At 43.1% G+C, this 25,366-nt stretch overlaps 1 protein-coding gene across 2 annotated transcripts in view; it reads right to left on the bottom strand.

Annotated features, from left to right (window-relative positions):
• Nucleotides 1–25,366, bottom strand: part of LOC137650063 (cytokine receptor-like factor 3) — a 213,313-nt gene that overhangs the window by 16,870 nt on the left and 171,077 nt on the right. Inside the window, exon 10 of one of the 2 annotated variants that reach the window (XM_068383111.1) lies at nucleotides 6,727–6,847. In XM_068383111.1, the coding sequence (XP_068239212.1) occupies nucleotides 6,755–6,847 (93 nt within the window). In that variant the 3' untranslated portion in view covers nucleotides 6,727–6,754. Of the gene's footprint in view, nucleotides 1–3,345; nucleotides 6,848–25,366 lie in introns of those variants that run through there. The other variant, XM_068383110.1, reaches the window with a different exon arrangement.

Genomic DNA, 25,366 nt, shown 5'->3' with positions numbered 1-25,366 from the left:
GAACAACATAGGTGACAACACATTCCCTTGGAACACTCCACTGTTCACTGGAAATTCATTTAATAGGACTCCACTAACATTAACTTTGCACTTGCTATGCTCCTGAACAGACTCAATCAAATTTGCATAAATAAGAGGAATACTGGCACATAATTCAACACTAGTAACATGTCTCCTGTGAGACATCAACGAGGTGGAGCTAGGGGGAGAGTGACTGCTTCCTGCACTCTAGTTTTGGGGTGTTTGAATATGCGTGGATGTAGTACGATAGAGAGTAAAAGATGTGGAAGTATGTTTAGGAATAGAAGGATGGATATATTGGGCTTTGTATGAGACAAAGATAAAAGGGGAGGGTGAATGATGTTTGGTGAAATGTCTGGTAGAGTGTCTGAGATTGACAGGAGAATAGCAAGAGAAGGTGTGGCTTTATTGCTGAGTGAATGACTGAAAGGTAAAGTAGTGGAATGGAAGGAGATATTATCTAGGTTAATGTGGGTAAGGGTTAGGTTGGGTAGGGAATGTTGGGCTTTCATCAGTGCATATGGGCCAGGTTGTGAGAAAAGTGAAGAAGAGAGGAATGAGTTCTGGAATGAATTAACCAGGTGTGTAGAAGGACTGGGTAGAATGAATTATGTAGTTGTCATGGGTGACTTAAATGCTAGAGTGGGTGCTGGAAAGGTAGAAGGTGTCATTGGGAACTATGGCGTACCAGGTGAAAATGAGAGTGGTGAAACACTGGTAGATGTGTGTGTTGAGCAAGAGATGGTGATAATTTCTAGCTTTTTCAAAAAGAGATAAAAACAAGTATACATGGGTAAGAGTGGCAAATGGAAGAGTGGTAGAAAGGGCGTTAATGGATCATGTATTGATAACTAAAAAAATGTTTGGAAGATTGAAAGGCAGGCACGTGTTTAGGGGTATGGCTAACGGTATGTCTGATCATTTTTTGGTGGAAGGAAAATTAGTTGTAGCAAAAGAGTGGGGGAATAGAGTAGATGGATGTAAAAGGGAGCTAGTGAGGGTTGAAGAGCTAATAAAACCGGGGGTAAAAAGTAAATATCAAGAAAGGTTGAAAATGGCATATGACAAAGTGAAAGTAAGAGAAACTGGTAATTTAGAGGAGTGGAAGTTAGTAAAAGAAAATTTTGTTGGGATTGCAAGTGATGTGGGTGGCAAGAAGTTTGTTGGAGGCAGCATGAGGAAGGGCAGTGAATGGTGGAATGAAGGTAAAAATGGAAGAGAAAAAAAGGCTTTTGAAGAATGGCTGCTGAGTACAGTAATAGTGTAGAGAAGTATGAAAGATATAGAGACAAAAATGTGGAAGTAAAGCACAAAGTAACTGAGGCAAAGAGGGCAGCTGACCTGAGGTGGGGTCAGGGATTGGGTTATTCATATGAAGAGAATAAGAAGTTTTGGAAAGAAGTGAAGAGAGTAAGGAAGACTGGTTCAAGAATTGAAGAGGCAGTGAAAGATGGAAATGGAAGGTTGTTAAAAGGAGAGGAGGCAAGGAAAAGGTGGGCGGAATATTTTGAAAGTTTACTGAATGTTGAGGATAATAAGGAGGCAGATATAATTGCTGTTACAGGTGTTGAGGTGCCGGTGATGGGAGATGAGACTGGAGAGAGATTACAAGAGAGGAAGTGAGGAGAGCACTACATGAAACGAGAGTAGGAAAAGCATCTGGTATGGATTGTGTGAGAGCTGAAATGTTGAAGGAAGGGGGTGTGACTGTACTTGAATGGTTGGTGAGATTGTTTAATATGTGTTTTGTGTTGTCAATGGCACCAGTAGATTGGGTTTGTGAGTGTATTGTACCACTATATAAGGGTAAGGGAGATGTGCATGAGTGTTGTAATTCAAGGGGTATTAGTTTGTTGAGTGTAGTTAGAAAAGTGTATGGTTGGTGAGATTGTTTAATATGTGTTTTGTGTTGTCAATGGCACCAGTAGATTGGGTTTGTGAGTGTATTGTACCACTATATAAGGGTAAGGGAGATGTGCATGAGTGTTGTAATTCAAGGGGTATTAGTTTGTTGAGTGTAGTTAGAAAAGTGTATGGTTGAGTACTGATTAATAGGATTAACCTGTAAAGCGTCACCCACGTGATAAACTGTTCACCACGATCTACTCAGTACCGCCTTCAACTGCATATTCCGTTCATGACTTTAACTGCCTTTATCAAGTCGTCAGTCTCGTGATAATACGTTTACTCGTATAGTAAGTATAGGATTACCACTTGGCAACACTCTCAGCATATGGGGGCTGTAAATAGAAACTTATATGATGTCTGGAAACTATTTTTCTGAAGGTAGCTTGATGTTAGAAAACTGGTTTCCTTTCAGTGCGCTTCGGGCGTTCATGCGGATAAAGTTGTTTGTTGTTCCTTTTACAATGAGCGGTGTAAAGGTGAAGGTTATTTCTTTAGATGAAATAAATGATATTCTTGTTGAGGAATTTGATAATGATAACCTCCTTGATAATGAGAGCACTAGTTCTGAATCCTCCAGTGATGAGGATATTGAAGAAACAAAGTTTTCTTTCGAAGCCGAGAGCGAAAGTGGCTTCTCATTGCCGAATGACTGGACAACGAGATTTCACAAAACTATATAGGAAAGGAAATGTCGAGAGAGAGAGAGAGAGAGAGAGAGAGAGAGAGAGAGAGAGAGAGAGAGAGAGAGAGAGAGAGAGAGAGAGAGAGAGAGAGAGAGAATAAAGTGGATAAATAATGTGCAAATGTATGATGAACATATTTGAAAACTATACGGGAAACGATATGGAGAGAGAGAGAGAGAGAGAGAGAGAGAGAGAGAGAGAGAGAGAGAGAGAGAGAGAGAGAGAGAGAGAGAGTGTGTGTGTGTGTGTTGTCCCTCTGCTTTTTTTACTGATCCTGGCGTAAGATTTACGATTGAAGATAAAAAGAACCCATTATAATATTCAGTATTATGTAGGCTTTTGAAATGAAATAATAATAGTATTAATTGTTTTTTTGCTCCACTATTTAATTAATATCCCTACTTTTAACTATAAATACGAATTATAAGCATAAGGAAATGATATTAACTTTGAAAAATTATCATTAGTGAAATGACCACTCAGGGCACAAAAAGCGTGACAGTACGTTAGCGGCAACCTGGTCCAGGGGGGACGCTTAACAGGTTAAGGATAAAACAGAGAAAGCAATCTTAGAAGTACAGGGTGGTTTTAGAAGAGGTAGGGGTTGTATGAATCAGATTTTTAGTTGGGCAGATATGCGAGAAATATTTAGTAAAAGGTAAGGAGGTGTATGTTGCGTTTATGGATCTGGAGAACGTGTATGATAGAGTTGATAGGGAAGCAATGTGGAATGTGATGAGGTTATATGGAGTTGGTGGAAGATTGTTGCAAGCAGTGAAAAGTTTCTACAAAGGTAGTAAAGCATGTGTTAGGATAGGAAATGAAGTGAGTGATTAGTTTCCGGTGAGAGTGGGGCTGAGACAGGGACGTGTGATGTCTCCGTGGTTGTTTAACTTGTATGTTGATGGAGTGGTGGGAGAGGTGAATGCTCGAGTGCTTCGACGAGGATTGAAACTTGTAGACGAAAATGACCATGAATGGGATGTAAATCATTTGTTGTTTGCGATGATACTGTACTGGTTGCAGACGCGGAAGAGAAGCTTGGCCGATTAGTGACAGAATTTGGAAGGGTGTGTGAGAGAAGGAAGTTGAGAGTTAATGTGGGTAAGAGTAAGGTTATGAGATGTACGAGAAGGGAAGGTGGTGCGAGGTTGAATGTCATGTTGAATGGAGAGTTACTTGAGGAGGTGGATCAGTTTAAGTATTTGGGGTTTGTTGTTGCAGCAAATGGTGGAGTGGAAGCAGATGTACGTCAGAGAGGGAATGAAGGATGCAAAGTGTTGGGGGCAGTTAAGGGAGTAGTAAAAAATAGAGGGTTGGGCATGAATGTAAAGAGATTTCTGTATGAAAGTGATTGTACCAACTGTGATGTATGGATCGGAGTTGTGGGGAATGGAAGTGACAGAGAGACAGAAATTGAATGTGTTTGAGATGAAGTGACTAAGGAGTATGACTGGTGTATCTCAAGTAGATATGGTTAGGAACGAAGTAGTGAGGGTGAGAACGGGTGTAAGAAATGAGTTAGCAGTTAGAGTGGATATGAATGTGTTGAAGTGGTTTGGCCATGTTGAGAGAATGGAAAATGGCTGTCTGCTAAAGAACGAGATGAATGCAATAGTTGATGGGAGAAGTACAAGAGGAAGGCCAAGGTTTGGGTGAATGGATGGAGTGAAGACAGCTCTGGGTGATAGGAGGATAGATGTGAGAGAGGCAAGAGAGCGTGCTAGAAAATAGGAATGAATGGCGAGCGATTGTGACGCAGTTCCGGTAGGCCCTGCTGCTTCCTCCGGTGCCTTGGATGACCGTGGAGGTAGTAGTAGGGGATTCAGCGGTATGAAGCTTCATCTGTGGTGGATAACCGAGGAGGGTGGGCTGTGGCACCCTAGCAGTACCAGCCGAACTCGGTTGAGTCCCTTGTCAGGCTGGGAGGAATGTAGAGAGGAGAAGTCCCCTTTTCTGTTTCCTTTGTTTGATGTTGGCTACCCCCCAAAATTGGGGGAAGTGCCTTGGTATATGTATGTATGTATCATTCAAAGTTTTTCTATAGACGTTAAATGTTGAGTGCATACTCCAGACGTTTGTGTGCTTGATATGGCTTACCAGGTCAATCTTGGACTTGCATCCCATGTATAATCAGTATTTAGGACTGGGGTGCCGCTGCTGCCTTTTTTAAGGTGATACAGCTTAGCTACTGCAACATGAGCTAATGCAACCCATCAGAACTGGGTAACTGCCTTCCTTATTTTTTTATATTTGCATAAAATATTGTAAGAGATAGACTGAGGGGACTGAAAAGCAAGCAGTTCCCTTAGATTTGATGGGTCTGCATGAAAATTGTAAGAATTAGTAATCGACTTTATTAGTTTTATTACATAGGTAGTAGGTTGGCCAGGGCACCAGCCACCCATTGAGATACTGCTGCTAGAGAGTTATGGGGTCCTTAGACTGGCCAGACAGTACTACATTGGATCCTTCTCTCTGGTTACGGTTCACTTTCCCTTTGCCTACACATACACCGAATTGTCTGGCATATTCTTTAGATTCTCCTGTCCTCCTACACCTGACAACACTGAGATTAGCAAACAATTCTTCTTCACCAAAGGGGTTAACTACTGCTGTGTAATTGTTCAGTGGCTACTTTCCTCTTAGTATGGGTAGAAGAGACTCTTTAGCTATGGTGAGCAGCTCTTCTAGGAGAAGGACACTCCAAAATCAAACCATTCCTCTCTAGTCTTGGGTAGTGCCATAGCCTCTGTACCATGGTCTTCCACTGCCTTGGGTTAGAGTTCTCTTGCTTGAGGGTACATCCGGGCACACTATTCTATCTAATTTCTCTTCCTCTTGTTTTGTTAAAGTTTTTACATTTTACATAGGAGATATTTATTTTAACATTATTCTTAAATTATTTATTTTTTCCTTGTTTCCTTTCCTTACCGGGCTAATTTCCCTTTTGGAGCCCCAGGGCTTATGGCATTCTGCTTTTCCAACTAGGGTTGTATCTTAGCAAATAATAATAATAATAATAAAACCCATCGATCACAAGTCTAAATTGATATTTAGGTGGAAGAATGACTAGATATGACACCAAGCTACAATGAAAGTGCAATGAGTGAAGTACTTTGGGAAAGGTCAAGAATCCTGCCTCCTACTGTTTAATAATTTTGATTTTACTTGGTTCACTTAATCATAACTCTTAATTCTTTACAAAGCTTTTAGATGATTTACGCCTTTGCCCAAGCGAGGGTAGGGTCAATGCTCTTAGCTGTGTGAATACAACAGGGTGCCAAATGAATAAGGATGGCAGCCACTCCCTGCTAAGTAACCTTTGGCTACTTTCCTTGTTCTGTCCTCAACTTATCTGAAGATGTGTGACAAGGAAACCTAAAACTAAGAATTATACTAATTATGACTGATGGGTTTTTTATGAAATAAATGAAAAATTAACAAGTATAGCTACTTAAAAATTTCCAAGGTAAAACTAAAAAATCAATGAGGTAAAAGTAAAAGTAAACTGTATGTTGAGATTCCCAGAATGAAATTCACATTAAATCATTAGGAACACCGTCTTCACTGAATCTTCAAGCACAAAATCAATTAAAACTCTAGTAACACTTAATATCAAATGCAAGTGATCTAGAGGTTAGTGTGATCTGTGATGACCGTACCCCATCCCCGACACTATAATTAGGTGTGAGAAGTTGCTAAAAATTTACATAATTTCTTACTATGTACTTGACAATTATAGCTGGCTGCATAGTTTTGGCCATTATGTCAAGTTGGTGCAACAGCTTATAGTGTTAACTCTTTACATTTTCATAAACACCCAAATTTTTAATACCAATAACACTTTAGTCTGAATTAATGCTTCAATACCTCACATTGTCCCCTGAAATAGTAAATAAGGCAACTTACTTTTGTAATGTATCAAACTCTTAAACGGTAGACCAGACAAAGGACAACCTGCATTTTTGGGGCTCATAGAATTCCCTACTAATATCTTCGTGTTTGTTCATGAATATCTAAAAAACTAAATTAGTTCTGACATAGTTAACTGTTGTTTTATACAAATCAGTATAATTAAATACATACACTTTACATAATACAATATACTTACAATACAAAATCAAGTAACAATATTATTACTAGTGCACGCTTAGTCTCCAACATGGTTCTCCAAACGACGCCACGAAATACAAACCAGAGTGCGCGTCAGGGACTCCCCATTCATATGTGACCTAACAAACAAATATTTGGGTAGGATAAAATTACATGTCATAACTTCAGCAATAACAGGCATTCAAATATAATGTTGTTAAGAGTACTTCTTAATTTGATTATACAGTATCCAACAATACTACAGTAATCTCACAGCAGGTCAATACTGAAAAACTTTGGGAAATAATAGTCCAAATTCATTTACATGAATGCTAAATGTTCTTTATTAATTTCTAAGACAACAACTTCCTTTAAATCATATATTTCAAGATGACTCATTTGCTCACTAAAGCTTCTTAATGAGGTTATGGCAAATGTCTAACGAGTGTGTCTTTGGAAGCCCGTGCCCTATGCTGGCAGAGCCCTGTCTTTTCCTTCAGCAACAGCCACAAATGTAGAAATAGTTTGAGGAAGGACAATGGTACATAAGACTTAGGTTTGTATATCTACAAACCCTTGCAACCCATAGAGAACAATTGAAGTTCATGGCAACATAGAATATAAATCCTTGTCTTAAATAAAATACTCACTCATTGGGTAAAAAGTTTTGTTTCATAACTGGAAATGTGGAATCTCTGCTTGCCTTGAAAGTTTAACCATGATCATTAAAGTTCAAAAGCTAGTTCAGCTACAGCCTGTTACATAAATAAGCATGGGAAAGTTACATCCTCTAAACTTCTGCACAGCCCAATGTTTACTGATATGAAAATTGTCATGAGCGCAGAAGTGCCAGTCTTTTCACAAAAATAAATTAATTTTGAGGAAGGAAAAATCTATTTCTGGGCGAGGAACCTGTGTCACCCAGTGAAATGCTCCTTATACTGTAGCACCATTTCTAAGGCATAAATATTGCTAAATATACCAGAGAAAAAAGATGCATGGAATGCCAGGAATAAACCCAGCTCGTTCACTCTAATGAGTGTCGGTATAGTAACTGGGGCGTGTAAGAACCACGACCATAGGTCCCTCCCCAGTTAGACCTATCCTTCTTCAACATCCCCCGGAACTACGAGGTGCCGATCTACACCCGACTGCTGCCTTCTACTACGACTATCCTCCCCTCACCCCTACCCCTCCCTTATTCCTCCTAGCACCCCAAGCTTGGACCAGCCTAACGTGATGGAAAAAGAGAGGGGTGGGTTCACTGGGCGACACAGGTTCCTCGACAAGAAATAGATTTTCCTTCGTCAAAATCCCTTTACTGGGCTCGACCTGTGTCGCTCCGTGAAATCATAACAGAGAAATGGTCCTAAGCTTGGGAATACACATAAAAATAAAGAACTGAAATAAAAACAGAACATGGAATTAAGAGAGTTTAATAACAAAATGCAAACAAGCAATACGCAAAGTACAGAATACAGAAATCTTCCCAAAATTAACAGCCAGATATACTGGGGAAACTCTCAAGAACCAAAAATTAATTATAACAAACAAAGACATAAAAACATAATACACATCATAATCAGAAGGTAGGGTCCAAACCAAATGAATAACAAAGGGACGGTAGGGAGAGTAGGCAAGGCAGATGACGGCCTGCTCCTTATAAGGAAACAAGGCATTAAAAGAAAAAAAGGGGGTAAAAAGATAGGACCTAATTATAATGGTTCTTCTATATCCGGAGGAACTACGTTCCCTGCTGCCACTGTAGCAAATTCAAGGGCCTCGAAAGATTTCAAATAGTAGCGTTTAAAGACTGTTGGTGACTTCCATCCAGTGTATTGTTTCAAGTCTTCAAAGTTCATGTGATGGAAATAATTAACTGAGGTCGCCAATGTCTGGACGTCATGGGCATATGGGACTGAATGAGGATTGGCTTGCTTAATAAAGTAAAGAGTCTGCTGCCTAATCCCCTTCAGGGAAATAGTTCCTCCATGTTCTCAAACAAACAAAGGGCCTGAAGACATATTAGAAGTTTTATTCAAGTAAGCTTTCAGTTCAGAGTGTTAACAGGGCACAGTGAGAGATCCTGAGAGAGTGGAACAATCTTCCACGGAGTCCATCTAGACTGGGGATCCTCATTCTTCGCTAAGAAACGCCTATCTGGAGAGAGCAAGACCTCGCCAGACGAAAGAAAGTCAGTGTGACTCGGCTCTCTAGATAATGCTGAGAGTTCAGATATTCTGACTCCTGAAGCTAAACTTACCAAGAATAACATTTTCCTAAGAATCGTTACATAGGAGCATGAGTCATTATCAGTGTCAGAAGCCAATTTAAGGACATCATTGAGAAACCAAGAAACCGCGTGTGGACGGGTTGCCAGTTTTAGTCTAGCACAAGCCTTGGGAATAGATGAGAAATATGAATCCGTAAGATCAATATTGAACCCGAATTGAAATATTTTCTTCAAGGCGGACTAAATCGTGGTAATAGTACTAGCAGCTAGCCCCCCTCCAAACAAAGTTCTGAAAAGGTAACTGCCAGATTGGCAGTCATTGTCTGAACATCAGTCCCTCAGAAACCTCGCTAACTTCTTAACAGCAGAATCATATTGCCAAAGGGTGGAATCCCTCTTATCCGATTCCAGGAACAGTGTGTTAAGGGGATCAATATCAGCATCCTTCTGAGTCGCAAATTTCATTAAGCCCATAAAGTTAGGGCACTCAGAATTCTTTAGGAAGCTGACACATTGCGAGTTTGTACTGTTTGCGTCGACATTGGGTTGGGGATCCGGCGAGGACGGGGACCTAGTTCCGCCAAGAGGGAAACCAATTGCTTTTGGGCCAGTTGGGTGCCACGAGAGCGATCTGTCCTTGGAAAGTCCTGAGCCTGTCCAGAACTTTCATCAGCATGTTTATAGGAGGAAACAGGTATATCCTCTGCCAGGTGTTCCAGTCGAGGGACATGGCGTCCGTGGCATAGGCCAGAGGGTCCAGGTTGGGGGCTATGTAACATTGGAGTTTGTGGTTTGAGTCCGTGGCGAAGAGGTCCACTTGAAGATTCGGAACCTGCTGGCAAATCCAACGGAATGATGCTTGGTCCAGGGACCATTCCGACTCCAGGGGAGTCATCCGGGAAAGTGCATCAGCCGCTAAGTTCCTGACGCCCTCCAGGTGAACTGCCGACAAATGCCAATCGTTTCTTGTTGCCAAGGAAAAGATGGCAATCATCACCTGATTGATGTGACCCCGACCCGACTTGGAACCTCCCCTGTTGATGCAGTGAACTATCACTGCGCTGTCCAGAACTAATCTGATACAGTATGTTGATTCTTTGACGGGGGAGAGTCGCTTCAGTCAAGAATACCGCCATGGACTCTAAAATATTGATGTGCATCTGACGAAAAATCATCGACCACAAACCCTGGACCTTCTTGAATGGAGAATAACCCCCCAATCGCTTAGGGAGGCGTCCGTATGGACTACTAAGGCCGGCGGAGGGAAATGAAGATGTCGACTTTGCCAAGTTCCTGACCTTCGTCCATGGGAGAAATCTTTTCCTTAGGATAGATGGAATCCTTGAAACCTTGTCTCGAAATTTGACGTTTGCCCTGGATCGCCAAACTCGATTGATGTCCTTCAATTTGGCTTTTAGTAGGACGTCTGTGACGGAAGCAAACTGGAGTGAACCTAAGACCCTTTCTTGGTTTCTCCAAGATGTAAATTTGGCCCTGAGAAATTTTCTCGTGCCCTTTGCGATCTCTTTCCTCTTCTGCAGGGGAATCGACAGTTTGTGGTTGGTCAGATCCCATTGGAGACCTAACCACTGGAAGCAGGACGCCGGTATCAGGCGGGACTTTTTGAAATTCACTCGGAACCCTAATTGTTCCAGAAACTTTATGATCTTGTCCGTCGCCTCGCGACAATCCCTGTCGCTGTTGGCCCAAATAAGCCAATCGTCTAGATAGGACACTAACTGTATTCCTTGACCACTGCCTCCGTTAACTTTGTGAATACCATGGGAGCGATATTGAGACCGAATGGCATCACCTTAAAGGCGTATGCCCGTTTGCCAAGCTTGAACCCCAAAAAGGGATGAAAATGACGCGTTATTGGAACATGATAATAAGCGTCTGTAAGATCTATAGAGGTGGTGATAGCCCCCCGAGGAAGTAAGGTCCGTACCTGCGAGACGGTCAGTATATGGAACTTGTCGCATTGAATGAATGTATTCAAACAAGACAGGTCTAAAATGATCCTTCGTCTGTCGGAGTCTTTCTTTGGCACGCTGAATAAGCGACCTTGAAATTTTAAACGCTTGACCTCCTGTACCGCATTCTTGAGAAGAAGACCTTTGTTCCCACAAAATTGTAACAAATATCACAAAAAGTCTGAAACAGACAAAAAATAGAAATAGGGGAAAGAAATTAGTACATACCGAATCACTCGTAACGTCAGAGACCAGAGCGTAACAAATCTCGCACCCATCCAGATGCCAGACCAAAAGATCGGCCATTTGGACCGCACACCCGGCACGAGAACGACAAATCTCATACCCACAAGGCTGCTGCAACACAGCAGTGCATGCCGTCTCCTGACAGCGTACCACTTGCAAGATAATTTGGTATATGAGTATAAAATTAACTTGTGCCGGGAACCCCGGCGAAGTACTTATAGAAATTAAATTCCGCCGTGACACCCAGCAGAAGAGCATGCGTACTTATGAGCTAAAGGAATTAAAATGTAAAAACATTCAATAAACATGTTACCCCTCTGTCATGTAAAGATAGTCAAAAACATAAATATCTGGAGCCCCAAGAATGATGAGTGGACTAACCGTGAACCAGTTCACCAGACCCAAAGAAAGAAAATTATTAGAAATATCTGGAGCCCCAAGAATGATGAGTGGACTAACCGTGAACCAGTTCACCAGACCCAAAGAAAGAAAATTATTAGGAGTTTCTCAGTACACGGGGTACCTACCGGAGTGGGGAGCATAAGCAAGAAGGGATAAGCAGACTAGAAACAACCATCGAAATCCGTAGGCTCCGGAATACATGAAATTAAATGAACTAAACTTAATGACAGAAAGGGAGAAAATAGATACCAATGTGGCGCCGGAAGACATGCGTAAATCCGGCGCAAAAACCCAATGCTACGTACAGTGAGCCCTCGCTACTTCGCAGTTCGACTATCGCGGATTCACGACCTCGCAGATTTTTTTCATAACGCATGTATATACATATATCGCGGATTTTCCGGAAATTTCGAAAATAGCCGCGATATATGAAGACCCCAAATATTTCGTTAATTCCAATAATAATTAGTAATATCTGCTCTTACTGATGGTTCATTGCATTACATATGACATATAATTCAGTACAGAAAGAAATAAAACATGAAAAGAGAATGTGATCATACGATAATTCAGTATACGTAGTAAAATTAAATCGAACATGAAACGCAAATCAGATGCAGTCTGACTTTGTCATATTTGAATGGTGTAAGGTTGCTGATGGCTACTACTACAAATGTATTGGATGTGCATCTTTTCCATGAATCTTTTGTATGTATACGTACGTAGTACTGCATCCAATAATATTCTTTGTTGCAAAAATCACATCTCGAATAAGCGTACATATCCTAAAACAAAACAAGCGTAAAATAGCGTACGTAAAGCATACTGTATATAGTACCTTGTATTTGAATTTGTAACTACTACGTAGCATGTAAGACGGACTGTGATTGGTTCCAGTGCTGATAGATGACGAATCAGCTCCCAAGTTTTGTAATCTAGCCTGTGATTGGTGTTTTGACCGCTTCTCCGATCCGCAGCATCTTCTCGCGGCCACTTTGTTTGCCGCTCTCTCGCCGGGTAGATGGTGCTACGTTACTGTGTAACTTTAATCTGTGCTGTGCGTGACTGTTTGAAGTTGAACTTTTTGTTGAACTTTCTGTTTAACCCCTACAATGGCTCCCAAGCGTTCAATGGCTCCCAAGCGTTCTGCTTCTACTAAGGCTGGTAGTGAGCCTAAACGCCACCGAAAAATGATGACGATTGCTGAGAAGGTGACGCTTCTCGATATGTTGAAAAAAGGCAGAAGTTACGCGGCCGCAGCTCGCCATTTTGGAGTGAACGAATCCACCGTTCGCTACATTAAGAAGGACGAGGCGAACATTAGAAAGACGGCTGCCATCACCTTTAGCAGGTCAGCGAAGCGAGTTGTTACCGCTCGTAATAAAACGATCGTGCGTATGGAAGGTGCTTTAGCAGTCTGGATTGCCGACTGCCGGAAGAAGAACATAGCCTTGGATACGAACACCATCCGAACCAAGGCTTTGGGTTTGTATGAGAATTCTGCGGCAAAGGAACCTCAAGACGATGATGGCGACCATGCTGAAGAAGACGAAGATGATGTACTAGATGAACCTCAAGCAGGGACATCCACTGATTCCCAGCCTCAGAAACATTTTTCCGCCAGCAAAGGATGGTTAAGTTTCAGAAACGCTTCGGCCTGAAAAGCGTTTCCCTGCATGGCGAGGCTGCTTCCGCTGACACTACCGCTGCTGAAACTTACGCGAATAAGACATTTAAGAACATTATCACTGAAGGTGGATACAAGCCCGAACAAGTGTTTAATATGGATGAGACAAGCTTGTTTTGGAAGAGAATGCCGTCGCGAACTTTCCTGTTCAAAGAAGAAGCCAAAGCCTCTGGCTTTGAAGCATTCAAAGATTGTGTTACCCTCGTGATGTGTGGCAATGCTGCTGGATTTTTGCTAAAGCCGGGGCTTATTTACAAATCGAAAAACCCTCGCGCTTTGAAAAATAAAAATAAGAATCTCCTTCCCGTGTACTGGATGCATAATCCAAAAGCATGGATTACGAAGATGCTGACCTCCAACTGGTTCCACCGGTGTTTTATCCCGCAAGTCAGTAAATATCTCTTAGAGAAGGGCTTGCCATTTAAGATCCTCCTCCTTATGGATAACGCTGGTGGACACGCAACTGATCTGTCGCATGAGGGCATTCAGGTTGAGTTCCTGCCACCCAACACAACGTCATTTATTCAACCGAAGGACCAGGGGGTTATCAGGGCGTTCAAAGCCCTCTACACGAAGAATACCTTGGCGGACCTCGTTGCGTATGTGGATGCTGCCCAAGATGATGAGGATGAAACATTCAATTTGAAGGCGTACTGGCGGAAGTACACAATAGCCACGTGCCTGCAGAACATCCAGAAGGTACTGAAAGAAATGAAACCTGCTACTGTTAATGCGAGCTGGAAGAAGTTGTGGCCCCAGATTGTTTACGATGATGAGGGATTTACACCTGCTGAGATTCAACACTCTGCACTACGGAAATCTGTGCAGTTGGCTTCGATAATTGGAGGTGACGGGTTTGGCGACATGACGACTGAAGACATCGACGAGTTGTTGGACTGCCATTCCCAGCCGCTAACTGACGCAGACCTCGAAGACCTGACGAAATCGGCCAGTGAAGAAGACAGTGAAACACAGGTAGAGACCCAAGAAAATGTTGAAGAAATGGGCTTAACATTAGAACGGCTTGCCAAGCTCTGCAACCTTGCGAAGGAGTTGAAAGAATTGTCGCAAGAGTGGGACGAGGATATGGTTCGTTCTATGCAATTCTGCAACAAAATCGATGAAGACATGACTCCCTACAGGATGCTCTTCGAGCAAAAAAAGAAGCAGCGGCAGCAACTTCCGATCACAACGTTCTTCCAGCCTCGCAAAAAAGAGCCAGTTCCTCCTGCTATTATGCCTTTGGAAGAAATTGAAGACGTGTCCCAGGAAGAAGTTGAAGAGGTGTCCCAGGAAAAGACACCTCCGTCTGAAGAGGGGAGGGGAGGGGAGGGGGGGGAGGCGAGGCACGTACTTAGTCCCGTGCACCTGGTGGCCAACCAAGACGAAACGAGGAGAGAGCGCTACCCGCGACAACGCACGGAGCGTAAGAGCCAGTCCCCACCTCAGGTGACTTCCCGATTTCTAAAAGCACGTGACCCAAGCCTACCCCCTATGTAGGGAGTAGCGAAAGGTGTAAAGGGGGAGAGGACACCAAGGGAGGGGGAGACTGGCTCAAAATCAGGTGACCACTGTGATCGGAGGGGGTGGTACTACCCTCCGAAACACAAAGGAAAGACCCGATGAGGTGGCAAGCATGTGGCTTCCCACGAAGCATGCAAACAAAAACCACATATAATGGCAGACGTGAAACACAAATAAATATAATAAAAGACAATGAAATTCAATTAAATAGGCTAAATCGACATCACTGAGTAAATTAGGGGAAAAGGAACACGCCGTAAAAGGAAATAATAGCCAAACCTTCCAAAATTGGGTAGTTGCCGACTTGGAGAGGAAAATATACCATTCTAAAATAGAAACTAGGCCTCCAAAATTGGATAAACTACTGGCCTGGACAGGCAGATCTAAAATTAAACAAAACGCGTTCCGATTCCCCATAAAAAACTAAAAAAACCATGAATTCTCGCATGAAAGGCTACTGACCGAAGCCGCACACTGCTCGGCTAGGTAGGCTAACACTGTCCAAATAGCCTAAATAAAAGACAAAATCATACCAAAACATTGAATTAGATGTCCAGAACACATAATGAGACTACAATTAGTATAAGGCAAATTGAAAGTCAGACAAAACAAAGAGATCACACCCGAAAGGGAACGTCAACAAAGCGGCTGAGATAAAACCAACAAGGTTATTAAATTAAAGTGTGTCGCTATCTAGAAATCCCAAACAGACAAATATAATACTCAACTTGGGAGCAGGGATCTCCAAAATGTCAGACATCTTCAAAAACACAGAGCTATGAAAAACACGTCTGAACCTTCGCTGGTGCTAAGGAGGAATGAGGGAGGGAGCGTGGGGAGAGGTAGGAGTGAGGAGAGGATAGTCGTAGTAGAAGGCAGCAGTCGGGTGTAGATCGGCACCTCATAGTTCCGGGGGATGTTGAAGAAGGAGAGGTCTAACTGGTGAGGGACCTATGGTCGTGGTTCTTACATGCCCCAGTTACTATACCGACTCATTAGAGTGAGCGAGCTGGGTTTATTCCTGGCATTCCATGCATCTTTTTTCTCTGGTATATTTAGCAATATTCATGCCTTAGAAATGGTGCTATAAGGAGCATTCACGGAGCGACACAGGTCGAACCCAGAAAAGGGATTTTGACACAGGAAAAATCTCTTTTTGGGTGAGATAGCCATGTCGTCCTGATGGAAGTTCCTCTAGGCAGCTTTCTACTTGTGATATTTTCTGCGAGTCATATACCCAAGAATTTTACCTGTAGAGGTATCACAGGGTTACTACCCCTGGAGCAAACATCCCAAAAGGTATCATGTATGTAATAGGGAAGTGTTTAAAACAACCACAGCTATCCTTCCCCGAATAGAGTTAACTTTGTCTCGAAGGATATGGGATAGGATTGGATACATGGGAAAGCTGTTACAACTCCGATACCAGCGTGTTACTATAAACACGTTCGCTGGTTTGCTATTCTAGCCGCAGCCATTGTATGAAATATGCCTCACACTGAGAATTGGGAGGGGATGAAAAGTAATGGGCGGGTTCATCAGGACGACATGGGCATCTCAACCCAAAAACAGATTTTTCCTATGTCAAAATCACTTTTTTGGTCTCGAGCCATGTTGTCCTGATGCAAGTGTACCAGAGAATTAAAAATTCTCAGTTGTGGCATATTAGAGTTTAACCACATAAGTGTTCTTTTGTGTCAACCTCACTTATTGAAGAATTAAAATTATTCCACAATTAGTGCATCTAATGATGGTTTGTTTTACACTCCCAATTATAACTATTTGGGGCAACAGTCCAACTTCATGAGTGGACTATGAATCTTTTTGTAAACAGTATTGAAATCAGAGTTAATCACAGCCCCACACACTGTGCAGCAGACACATATGTAAGAACACATACCAACTAAGAAATAGTTTGTAATAGGAGGGTTAAAGAACTGAGGTACAATAATTTTCATTTAAAAACATTAGGTCCATTATTTCGAAAAGCAAGCAAATGTAACAGAATTGGTGCAATAATGTTTTTTGTGCTTAAAAACAAGAAATATTTACCCCAGTAACATCATATTGAATAGAATAATAACATCAATCCATACAATAAAAATAAGATCACCTTTGGACATGGTGCGAAGTAGAACATTCAACCCGCACTATGTACACTGTAATAGTCCCATATCATACAATCCATAAGAGTCCATGGACAGCACTAAGAAGCTGGTTTAATGACACTACCAGCTGCCACAACCAAGTGTTTAATCTCCTCCTATTGTTTAAGGAAGAGCCACTTTCCTAAGATAATGACCCAACGACATACTATCCGGGTCAGCCCTTCTGATAAAATAGGTGAGTTTGGACATCATTTACAGTATTCCAAAGAGAGATTAGATTCTGTTGTTTTTCCTTTAATAAGTTGTCCAACTTTAAAAGCTACGCTTTGACAGGTAAGCTTTAAGGCATTCTACAGGGCACAGAGAAGGGTCTTCCTTTAGAGGGACCATCTTCCAAGGTCCCCAATGTTTCGTGGGAGGTCATTTTTAGCCATGAATGCAGGATCTGCGTATAAATTAGCTTCTCCCAACTCCGAGAATTCAATGTGGCCATCACTCCTTGACAGTGCCAAAATCTCGCTGACTCTAGTACCAGAAGCCATAGCTAGTAAAAAGATCGATTTTTGTGTAAGATCCCTCAAAGGAGCGAAATAGTTATCAATTGAGGAGGCTACAGGCAAGACTTTATCTGAAGACCATGAGATGGTTTTGGAGGGAGCATTTGGTTTCGGCTTAGCATAAGCCTTAGGGATCTTATTAAACAGTTCGCTGTTGAGTTCAATATCAAAGGCATAAGCGATAGATCTGGTTAGGGGCGATTTACATGATGAAATAGTTGAGGAGGCCAGACCCTGTTCATGGAGGGTGATAGAGAATGATAAACAGAAGTCCATTGTAATTGAAGTGGGCTTATGTTTCTTAACAAACTCCACCCACTTCTTCCAAGAGGACAAATATGGCCTTCTTGTAGTAGAGGACTTGTATTGTTCTATAAAATCAATTCTTTCCTTTTCTTATAGCAACTAGGATGAGAAAATCATGAGCTCAAGGTTTTTTGTTATCAAGAAGGAAGCAAAGACAGTCTCCTACTGAAAATCCTGGGACAGCACTGGTGTTGGCAGAGGAATCCGATGAGGTTGAGTCCCATAACAAGAGGGTACCAATTGCTCTTGGGCCAATTGGGGATCACTAAGACTGATGTTCCCTTAAAGGTCTGTAGTTTGTCTAGGACCTACATGAGGAGATGAACGGTGGAAAAGATAATTGTGAGTCCACTGATTCCAATCCAGTGACATCGCATCTATCCCCACTGCTTCTGGATTTAAATTCGATGCTACGTAACTGGGAAGCTTCTTGTTGAAGCTCTTCGGTCACAAAGAGATCTATTTGCAGTTCCGGGATTTGCACTAGAATGAAACAGAATGATTTTTTGTCCAGGGACCATTGTTTCCAGGGCCTTGAACCTTGACAGGGTGTCCGCCATCATGTTGCGAACCCCTTCTATATGAACTGCAGAGAGATGCCAGTTCTCCTCTTCAACAAAGAGAGAATAGTCAATATTACGTGATTCATCTGTGGAGACCTTGAGCCCTGTCTGTTGATGCAGTCTTGCTGTCGAGAACTAACCTGATGTGTGAGTTCTCTTTGGGTTCAATCTCTTCAGAGAAAGAAACACTGCCATAGCTTCCATAATGTTGATATGGAATTATCGAAATGCGTCTGACCACTGACCCAGTATTTTCTTGGTGGGGGTATGACCCCCCCTCCACCCTTGTTCCGAGGCATCTGTGTGGATTGTCACTGACAGAGGAGTAAATCTCAGGGGGACGTGTGTTACCAAGCTCTTAACAGTGGACCACGGCTTGAGCTGTTTGCACAGTAAAGCTGGGGTTCGTGGCGATGATCTCCTCGAGCATTTGATGCCTTTCTTCTCCAGACTCTTGCTTTCAGGAAGGGATTTGTAACTGCTACAAATTGTAGCGAATCCAAGACTCTTTCCTAATGATGTCTAGTGATCGTCTTCGAATGAAGCTGACACCTGACCGAACTTGCGATTTCCTTCTTCTCGACCTGAGGCAGAGGGAGGATGTTTGACTTCAAATCCCAGTACAGATCTAGCCACTGGAATTGTCGAGCTGGAGTTAAACTGGACTTCTCGAGGTTGATCTGGAAGCCCATGGGTTAAAGAAACTTCATAACTTCCGGAGCTGCTAAAAGACTTCATCGCAGCCCATAATAACCATTATTACCGTAACTGGTGTTACGAGATCCCGAAGGGTTAACCCAACGGGTAACAGAGGTTTCCCTGCCACGAGAGACCAAGGGCTCAAAGTGACAAGAGGCACGAGAGCCCGAGGGCTCAGCGTAACCAAGGTTGCGAGACCACGAAGGGTTAACGCAATGGGAAACCGAGGTTTCCCTGCCACAAGAACCAGAGGGTTCAACATGACGAGAGGCACGAGAGCCCGGGGGCTCAGAAAAACCAAGGTTAAGAAAGCCCGGGGGCTCAGCGTAACCAAGGTTACGAGACCCCGAAGGGTCAACATAACAGGAGACTGAAACCTCCCCACAACGAGAACCCGAAAGTTCAACGTGACTGAAGGCATGAGAGCACGAAAGCTCAACGTAACCATCGTTACAAGAGTTCGAGGGCTCAACGTAACTGGAACCCAAAAATTTCAAGCCGTGAGAACCCAAAGACTCAACGCGACAAAGGCCTGAAGGTCTTCCAAGGTCATGAGAACCCGCAGGATCAACATGACAAGAGCCCAATGGCTCATGATCCCGCCAGCCCAAAAGGGTGATCGTCACGAGACCCCGAAGGGTCAACATGAGGAGAACTAGCAGGTTCAAAAAGATGTCTCCTCACAGCCCGAGGAGAACATACAGGATGGAGAGGGGTCATAAAATCTTCCCCCCTACAAACCTCTGGAGAGGAACGTAAAACTGACTACGGCCGAGGGGGAGACTGCTCCAGTTCGGGAGCTACCTCCCCAGAAGGAAAACTTCACTTAAGGCAAGGTTCTACCTCCACCCCTGGAGGAGAACCGTAAGCGCACAGGGACCGCCGATGCCCAGTAGTGGTCTTCTTTCCCGAATGAGAGACTTGTTCTCCAAAAGGGGAAACCTGCCTTGGAGAATGCTCTGTCACCGCCCCTGGTGGGTCAGCAAAATCCTCGGCGTCAGACACAGACTCAAAGCCTGACCGAAGAGCTGCAGCGTCTGCGCCTACAGGAGGATCAACTTCCGTGGAGAAAGATGAATGCCTTCTCTCAACTTCCAATTGAAGTTCAAACAGAACTTCCTTCAAAAGGGGACCACTGACAGCCAGCGGTGGCCAGAACGATGTAATATTAAAAAAGGAGCAGGCGCTCCCTGGGGGAAGGGAAGGAGCTGACTTGCTAGGGGAGTCAACGCCGTCACCTAATCCGCAGGGTTGACCTGGAGTAACCAGCCCTACGCTGTTACTCGGCCATACCCCGGAGGGACCTGGCAGAGAAGAAGCTTTGGAAAGAGGTTGGGGGGTAGGAGAAGTAGCTCGCGATTTCTTCGTTTTCGAGGAAGACCCCAAAAGCAAAGAATCACACTTAGAATTCTTCTTCTTCCTACGCCCAAACCTCTCCCACTGGAAGGCAGGCTACTCCCGAAACTGATCGCAGATGTCATCCCTCAGACACCGGAGGCCCGGGCAAGTCTGGCACAGCAAGTGAGGGTCCGTCTCAACGGACGACATTAAAGTACCACATGTGTGGCCCTCGAGACCAGGACATGTCTGCATACCAGGACTGCAGTCACAAACCCAAGTGAAACGAGGAAAATAAAAAGATTAGTCAAGAAAGTCAAAATACAGGAGAGAGCGATGGTATGTCTGCGCTCTACCGAGCCAAAAGCAAAAGTGGTTACTCAGCCGACAGGTGTGACTGAGCGGGGTAGCCAGACTACCCTAACCTCACCTGCTAACTAGCGGATGGGGTAGTTATCCCTCACTAAAATTGTCCTGGCTCGTCTTTCAGCTACGCCGAAAGTAATACCCTCATAAAAAGCGAAGGATTTGTATTTGCGCCGGAAAAAAATTATATTTTCATAATAAAATAAATGTTTGAACATACTTACCCGATGGTTATATAACAATAGCTTTATTCTTCTGTCCGGCAGAAATTAAAAAACTTGTGGCAATCGCATAGATATGCCAGGTGTACACTAGCGCCACCACGGTAGCTAGGCCGAACTATTCCATCCAGCACCAGATTTTCCATGCCCATAGGTCTCTAGAGGGGAGGAGGGTGGGATTATAAGTTATATAACCTGGGTAAGTATGTTCAAAAATTTATTTTATTATGAAAATATAATCTTTAAACATTTAAACTTACCCGCTGGTTATATAACAATAGCTGATTGACACCCTTGGTGGAGGGTCAGAGACAGCAACATTGTTGGAATTTCACTTAAGTGTTAAATAAAAACAAGCTTAAGGGTTCGTACCTGTTACGGAAGCTGACTTCAATGATTCTCTGCCTCATTATGTCTGCTATCCTTATAAGATAATGCGGTCCACTCAGGGGGCTGAAGATCTCTAGGAGCTATTAAATGGGTAATAACCTCTATGTTGACAGGACCTCAACGAATAATCTTGTTCCGGGCGCTCTCAAGGAACAAAATGACCACCTGACTAAATCAAAGATTGTCGACCAATCTTCACGAACAATAAAAAAAATATATAAAAGTTCCAAGAGAAGAACAAGGGTACTAGGGATTAGGGGAAACGTAGAGGTAGATCCTTCACCTACTACTGCACTCGTTGCTACGAATGTTCCCAAAGTGTAGCAGTCCTCATAAAGAGTCTGGATACGTTATAAGTAATGCGAGGCGAATACAGGTTTACTCCTCCAAAAGGTTGTATCCATGATGCTTTGCAGAGAATGGTATTGTTTAAAAGCTACATAAGTTGCCACAGCTCTAACTTCATGAGTCTTTACTTAAGGCCGCTTAAGGTCTGCATCACCACAGTGTGAGTGAGCCTCTCTAATTAAAAGTCTAATAAAAAATGATAGGGCGTTTTTAGACATAGGTAGCGCAGGCTTCTTGACTGCACACCAAAGAGCCTCTGAATTGCCTCTTAAATCTTTAGTCCTGTTCTGATAAAACTTCAGTGCTCTAACAGGACAAAGAACTTTCTTCCACTCTTCACTCACCATATCAGAGAGAATAGTAATCTCGAAAGATTTAGGCCATGGATGAGAAGGACGTTCGTTTTTGGCCAGGAATCCAAGTGGCAAGGAGCATATGGCTTTTCCGTTTCTGAAGCCAATATTCTTGCTAAATGCGTGAACTTCACCGACACTCTTAGCTGTTGCCAGACCTACTAAGAAAAGAGTCTTCAAGGTCAGATCTTTAAAAAAAGCCGAGTGTAAAGGCGCGAATCTGTCACTCATGAGGAATTTAAAAAACAATTTCTAAATTCAAGGCTGGTGAATCTTATCGACGCTTCTTAGAAGTCTCAAAAGATCTGAGAAGATCTTGAAGGTCTCTATTATTTGAGAGATCTAAATTCCTGTGTCCAAAGACAGCTGCCAGCATACTCCTGTACCCCTTGATGGTCTAGGAGGAAAAAATGTGCTTTCTCCTAAGGTTTAAAAAGAAATTGATAATTTGTGTTACAGAGGTACTGAATGAAGAAACTGATTTAGCTCTACACCACTCTAAAACCTCCCACTTAGACTGTAAAACCTTGATGGTAAAAGTCCTTCTTGTACTAGCGATAGCCTTAGCTGCCTCCTTCGAAAACCCTCCAGATCTTGGGAGTTCTTTCATAGATTGAAGGCATTCAGACGTGGAGCTTGGAGGTTTAGATGGTTTCTTGCCAAGTGGGGTTGTTTGAGAAGATCTATTCTCAATGGCAGGCTTCTTGGAATGTCCACCATCCATTCCAGAACCTCTGTGAACCAACCTCTTGACGCCCAGAAGAGAACTACTAAAGTCAACTTGGTTCCCTCAGGAGACACAAACTTTTGTAACATCTTGTAAAGCACTTTGAACGGGGGAAATGTATACAAGACCTTGTCACGAACTGCTTGACGCTCGGGGTCGCATTGTGCTTGATGATTAATGTAGCGTCTCGACAGACGGTCGACGTCACGTCTTACAGGACGTCCTGTTCCGCTAGAAGCTCGACTTACACTACGTCCTGTTCCGCTGGAAGCTTGACGTCCTGTTAGGTGGACGTACGATGTCACATCTGTTTGTTTAACTCCTTACTAGGGAGTTGTAAAGACGTTCGTCATCAAGAACATCTCGACTAGTAGGCTCACTACGCTTAGTGTCCAGGCGTGAAGTTACCCGACACTCAAGATCCAGGTCTGCTACTCTCTTGTTGTATGCAGGCCAACAAACTAGCATGAGCGAAGAGAGCTTCTGTTGCAAATCTAGTAGTGTAATAAAAATAGGGTCAAACTGTTGTGGTACAGGAGACGTCATGTCTACCACAAGCTCTCTTTCTACAGTACACCGATTAAAAACACGCAGAGCGTCCAGATGACGATAACCAGTTTGATGGTGGAGAAGGAGCATGAACTGAAGCCATGCTAGGCTCAGACAACTGTCCAGCAACTGAGAGAGTTGGACGTTATTTGACAGTTGATGACATCCTAAAAGGATGTTTGGTAGGAGAGTTTTTCTTTGGTAGAGAGAAAAAATGCTCAGAACTGTTCAAAAGACTATAACCAGAAGCTTGCGGTGTCAAGAAAGGACGCTGATTGACCGTGTCCATCTTCCTCTTTAGAAGTCTGGAAGTTGATGCCAGCCTCGTCTGGGTGCTGAGTCATCTGAAGATGACGAAAAAACTTTCACCTCACCTTTCCTATGATGAAGGTGAGAGACCTGTGAGGCGTCAAAAGGTATGCTCGAATAGGCAACTGCTCGGGAGCTAAAGCCTCTCGTTTCCTTTATCTTTCGATATTTCTTCTCTCCGGGAAAAGGGAGCTGGAAGAAGTTTCAAATCGACATTCCTTGGAAGAGGTCTAAGGATAAGAAACAACGATATGTCCTCACAGACGCACCCTCTATTTGAGGGGTGGTGCTTAGCCCGAAACAAAGAACTCAAAACTGGACAACTTCCTCCTATACACGAACCTTCAGGTAGCTTGAAGTTCGGATGGATGGGGAAGTAGAAGTAAACATCCTGGAGATCTAAAGAGATCATTCAGTGGACCTTCTTTACTTTTGCAAGCATAGTCTTCTGAGTCTCCATAGAGAACTTTTGTCCTCTGGACGTAGCTCGAACAGTATGTGACTAACGTTGGACGTCACGGTTTGTTTGACGTTCGTCACGAGCTTGTTGCTCGATGTCACGTTCAGCTTGACGCCCAGCGTCACGTTCAGCTTGACGCCCAACGTCACGTTCAGCTTAACACCCAATGCCACGCTTAGCTGCCTAGTGATTGTCGCCGCGCTTGGAAGGTAAACGCTCGATAACACGCTTGGCCGTTTGATATCTGGTATCAAGAGAAGCAGACACTCAATGGGATATAGAAGCCTTATCACGCTGTTCAACATTTAGCTTGCTGGTAGGCCTCCTGTGCGACAACACGTCCTGATAAGAATCATGACGAACCATCGCTTTGCTAACAGCAGGCTGATAATACTGCATAAAAGATGAGAGCCGCTGTTTCATGCTAGCAGCATAGTCCAATTAGGATCAACATTAGGTGACACCGGTGTAGAAAACTTCGATCGCGAACTCGCCTTCCTCATCGCTTACATAACACTCCGCATTTCAGCAGATGGAAACCAGTCTGGCGGAAGCGGCAGTGCCTGTACCGTAACACCAGACACAGGAACAAGATCCGTATCAGTCTGAACTAAAGCTTTGCCAACTTCTGACATCCTGACAGGACGTATACAGCAAAAAAGGGGACACTGCCTTCTCTCACAAAAGCCCTAATGCACTTCCTGCTGTTGCAGCTGAACGTGTTGCTGCACCAACATCTGCAGTTAAGTTCTTTATGCTGCACTGAGGACACGCTATTGCACTGCCCTATCAGCACTGTCTTTTTGATGTTGTTACTTTTCTTAAAATGATTTATTGTTAATTCATTCTCATCATTTATTTATTTCCTTATTTCCTTTCCTCACTGAGCTATCTTTCCCTATTGGAGCCCTTGGGCTTATAGCATCTTGCTTTTCCAACTAGGGTTGTAGCTTGGCTAGTAATAACAATAAAAATAATAAACAGAGACTCCTTCGACGTCTTCCTTAGCGAAAAACTCTGAAGGCGGGACGAGGAGCAGCAGGTAGAAAATAAAATAGGAACTCTTCAGAAAAAAACTCATGAGTTTCTGAAAGTCACTCCCTTCCTCCTACAAGTCTCTAACCTAGGTAGAGATGTCTCCTTAAGTCCTGAATTCTGACCTCAATGCTTTAGAGGTTTAATTCTCACTCTCCCACGGACACTAAGAATTAGTTCAAGCAGGCCTTGGTCTGAAAACATAATATATTTCTAGTTAATATTTATTTTTTAATATAGCGCCTGGCGTAACAATGTTCCAACG

This window comes from Palaemon carinicauda, chromosome 11 (genome assembly GCF_036898095.1).
Source record: "Palaemon carinicauda isolate YSFRI2023 chromosome 11, ASM3689809v2, whole genome shotgun sequence".
NCBI classification, from domain to species: Eukaryota; Metazoa; Arthropoda; class Malacostraca; order Decapoda; family Palaemonidae; genus Palaemon; species Palaemon carinicauda.
This window is presented reverse-complemented; position numbering and strand designations above follow the sequence as displayed.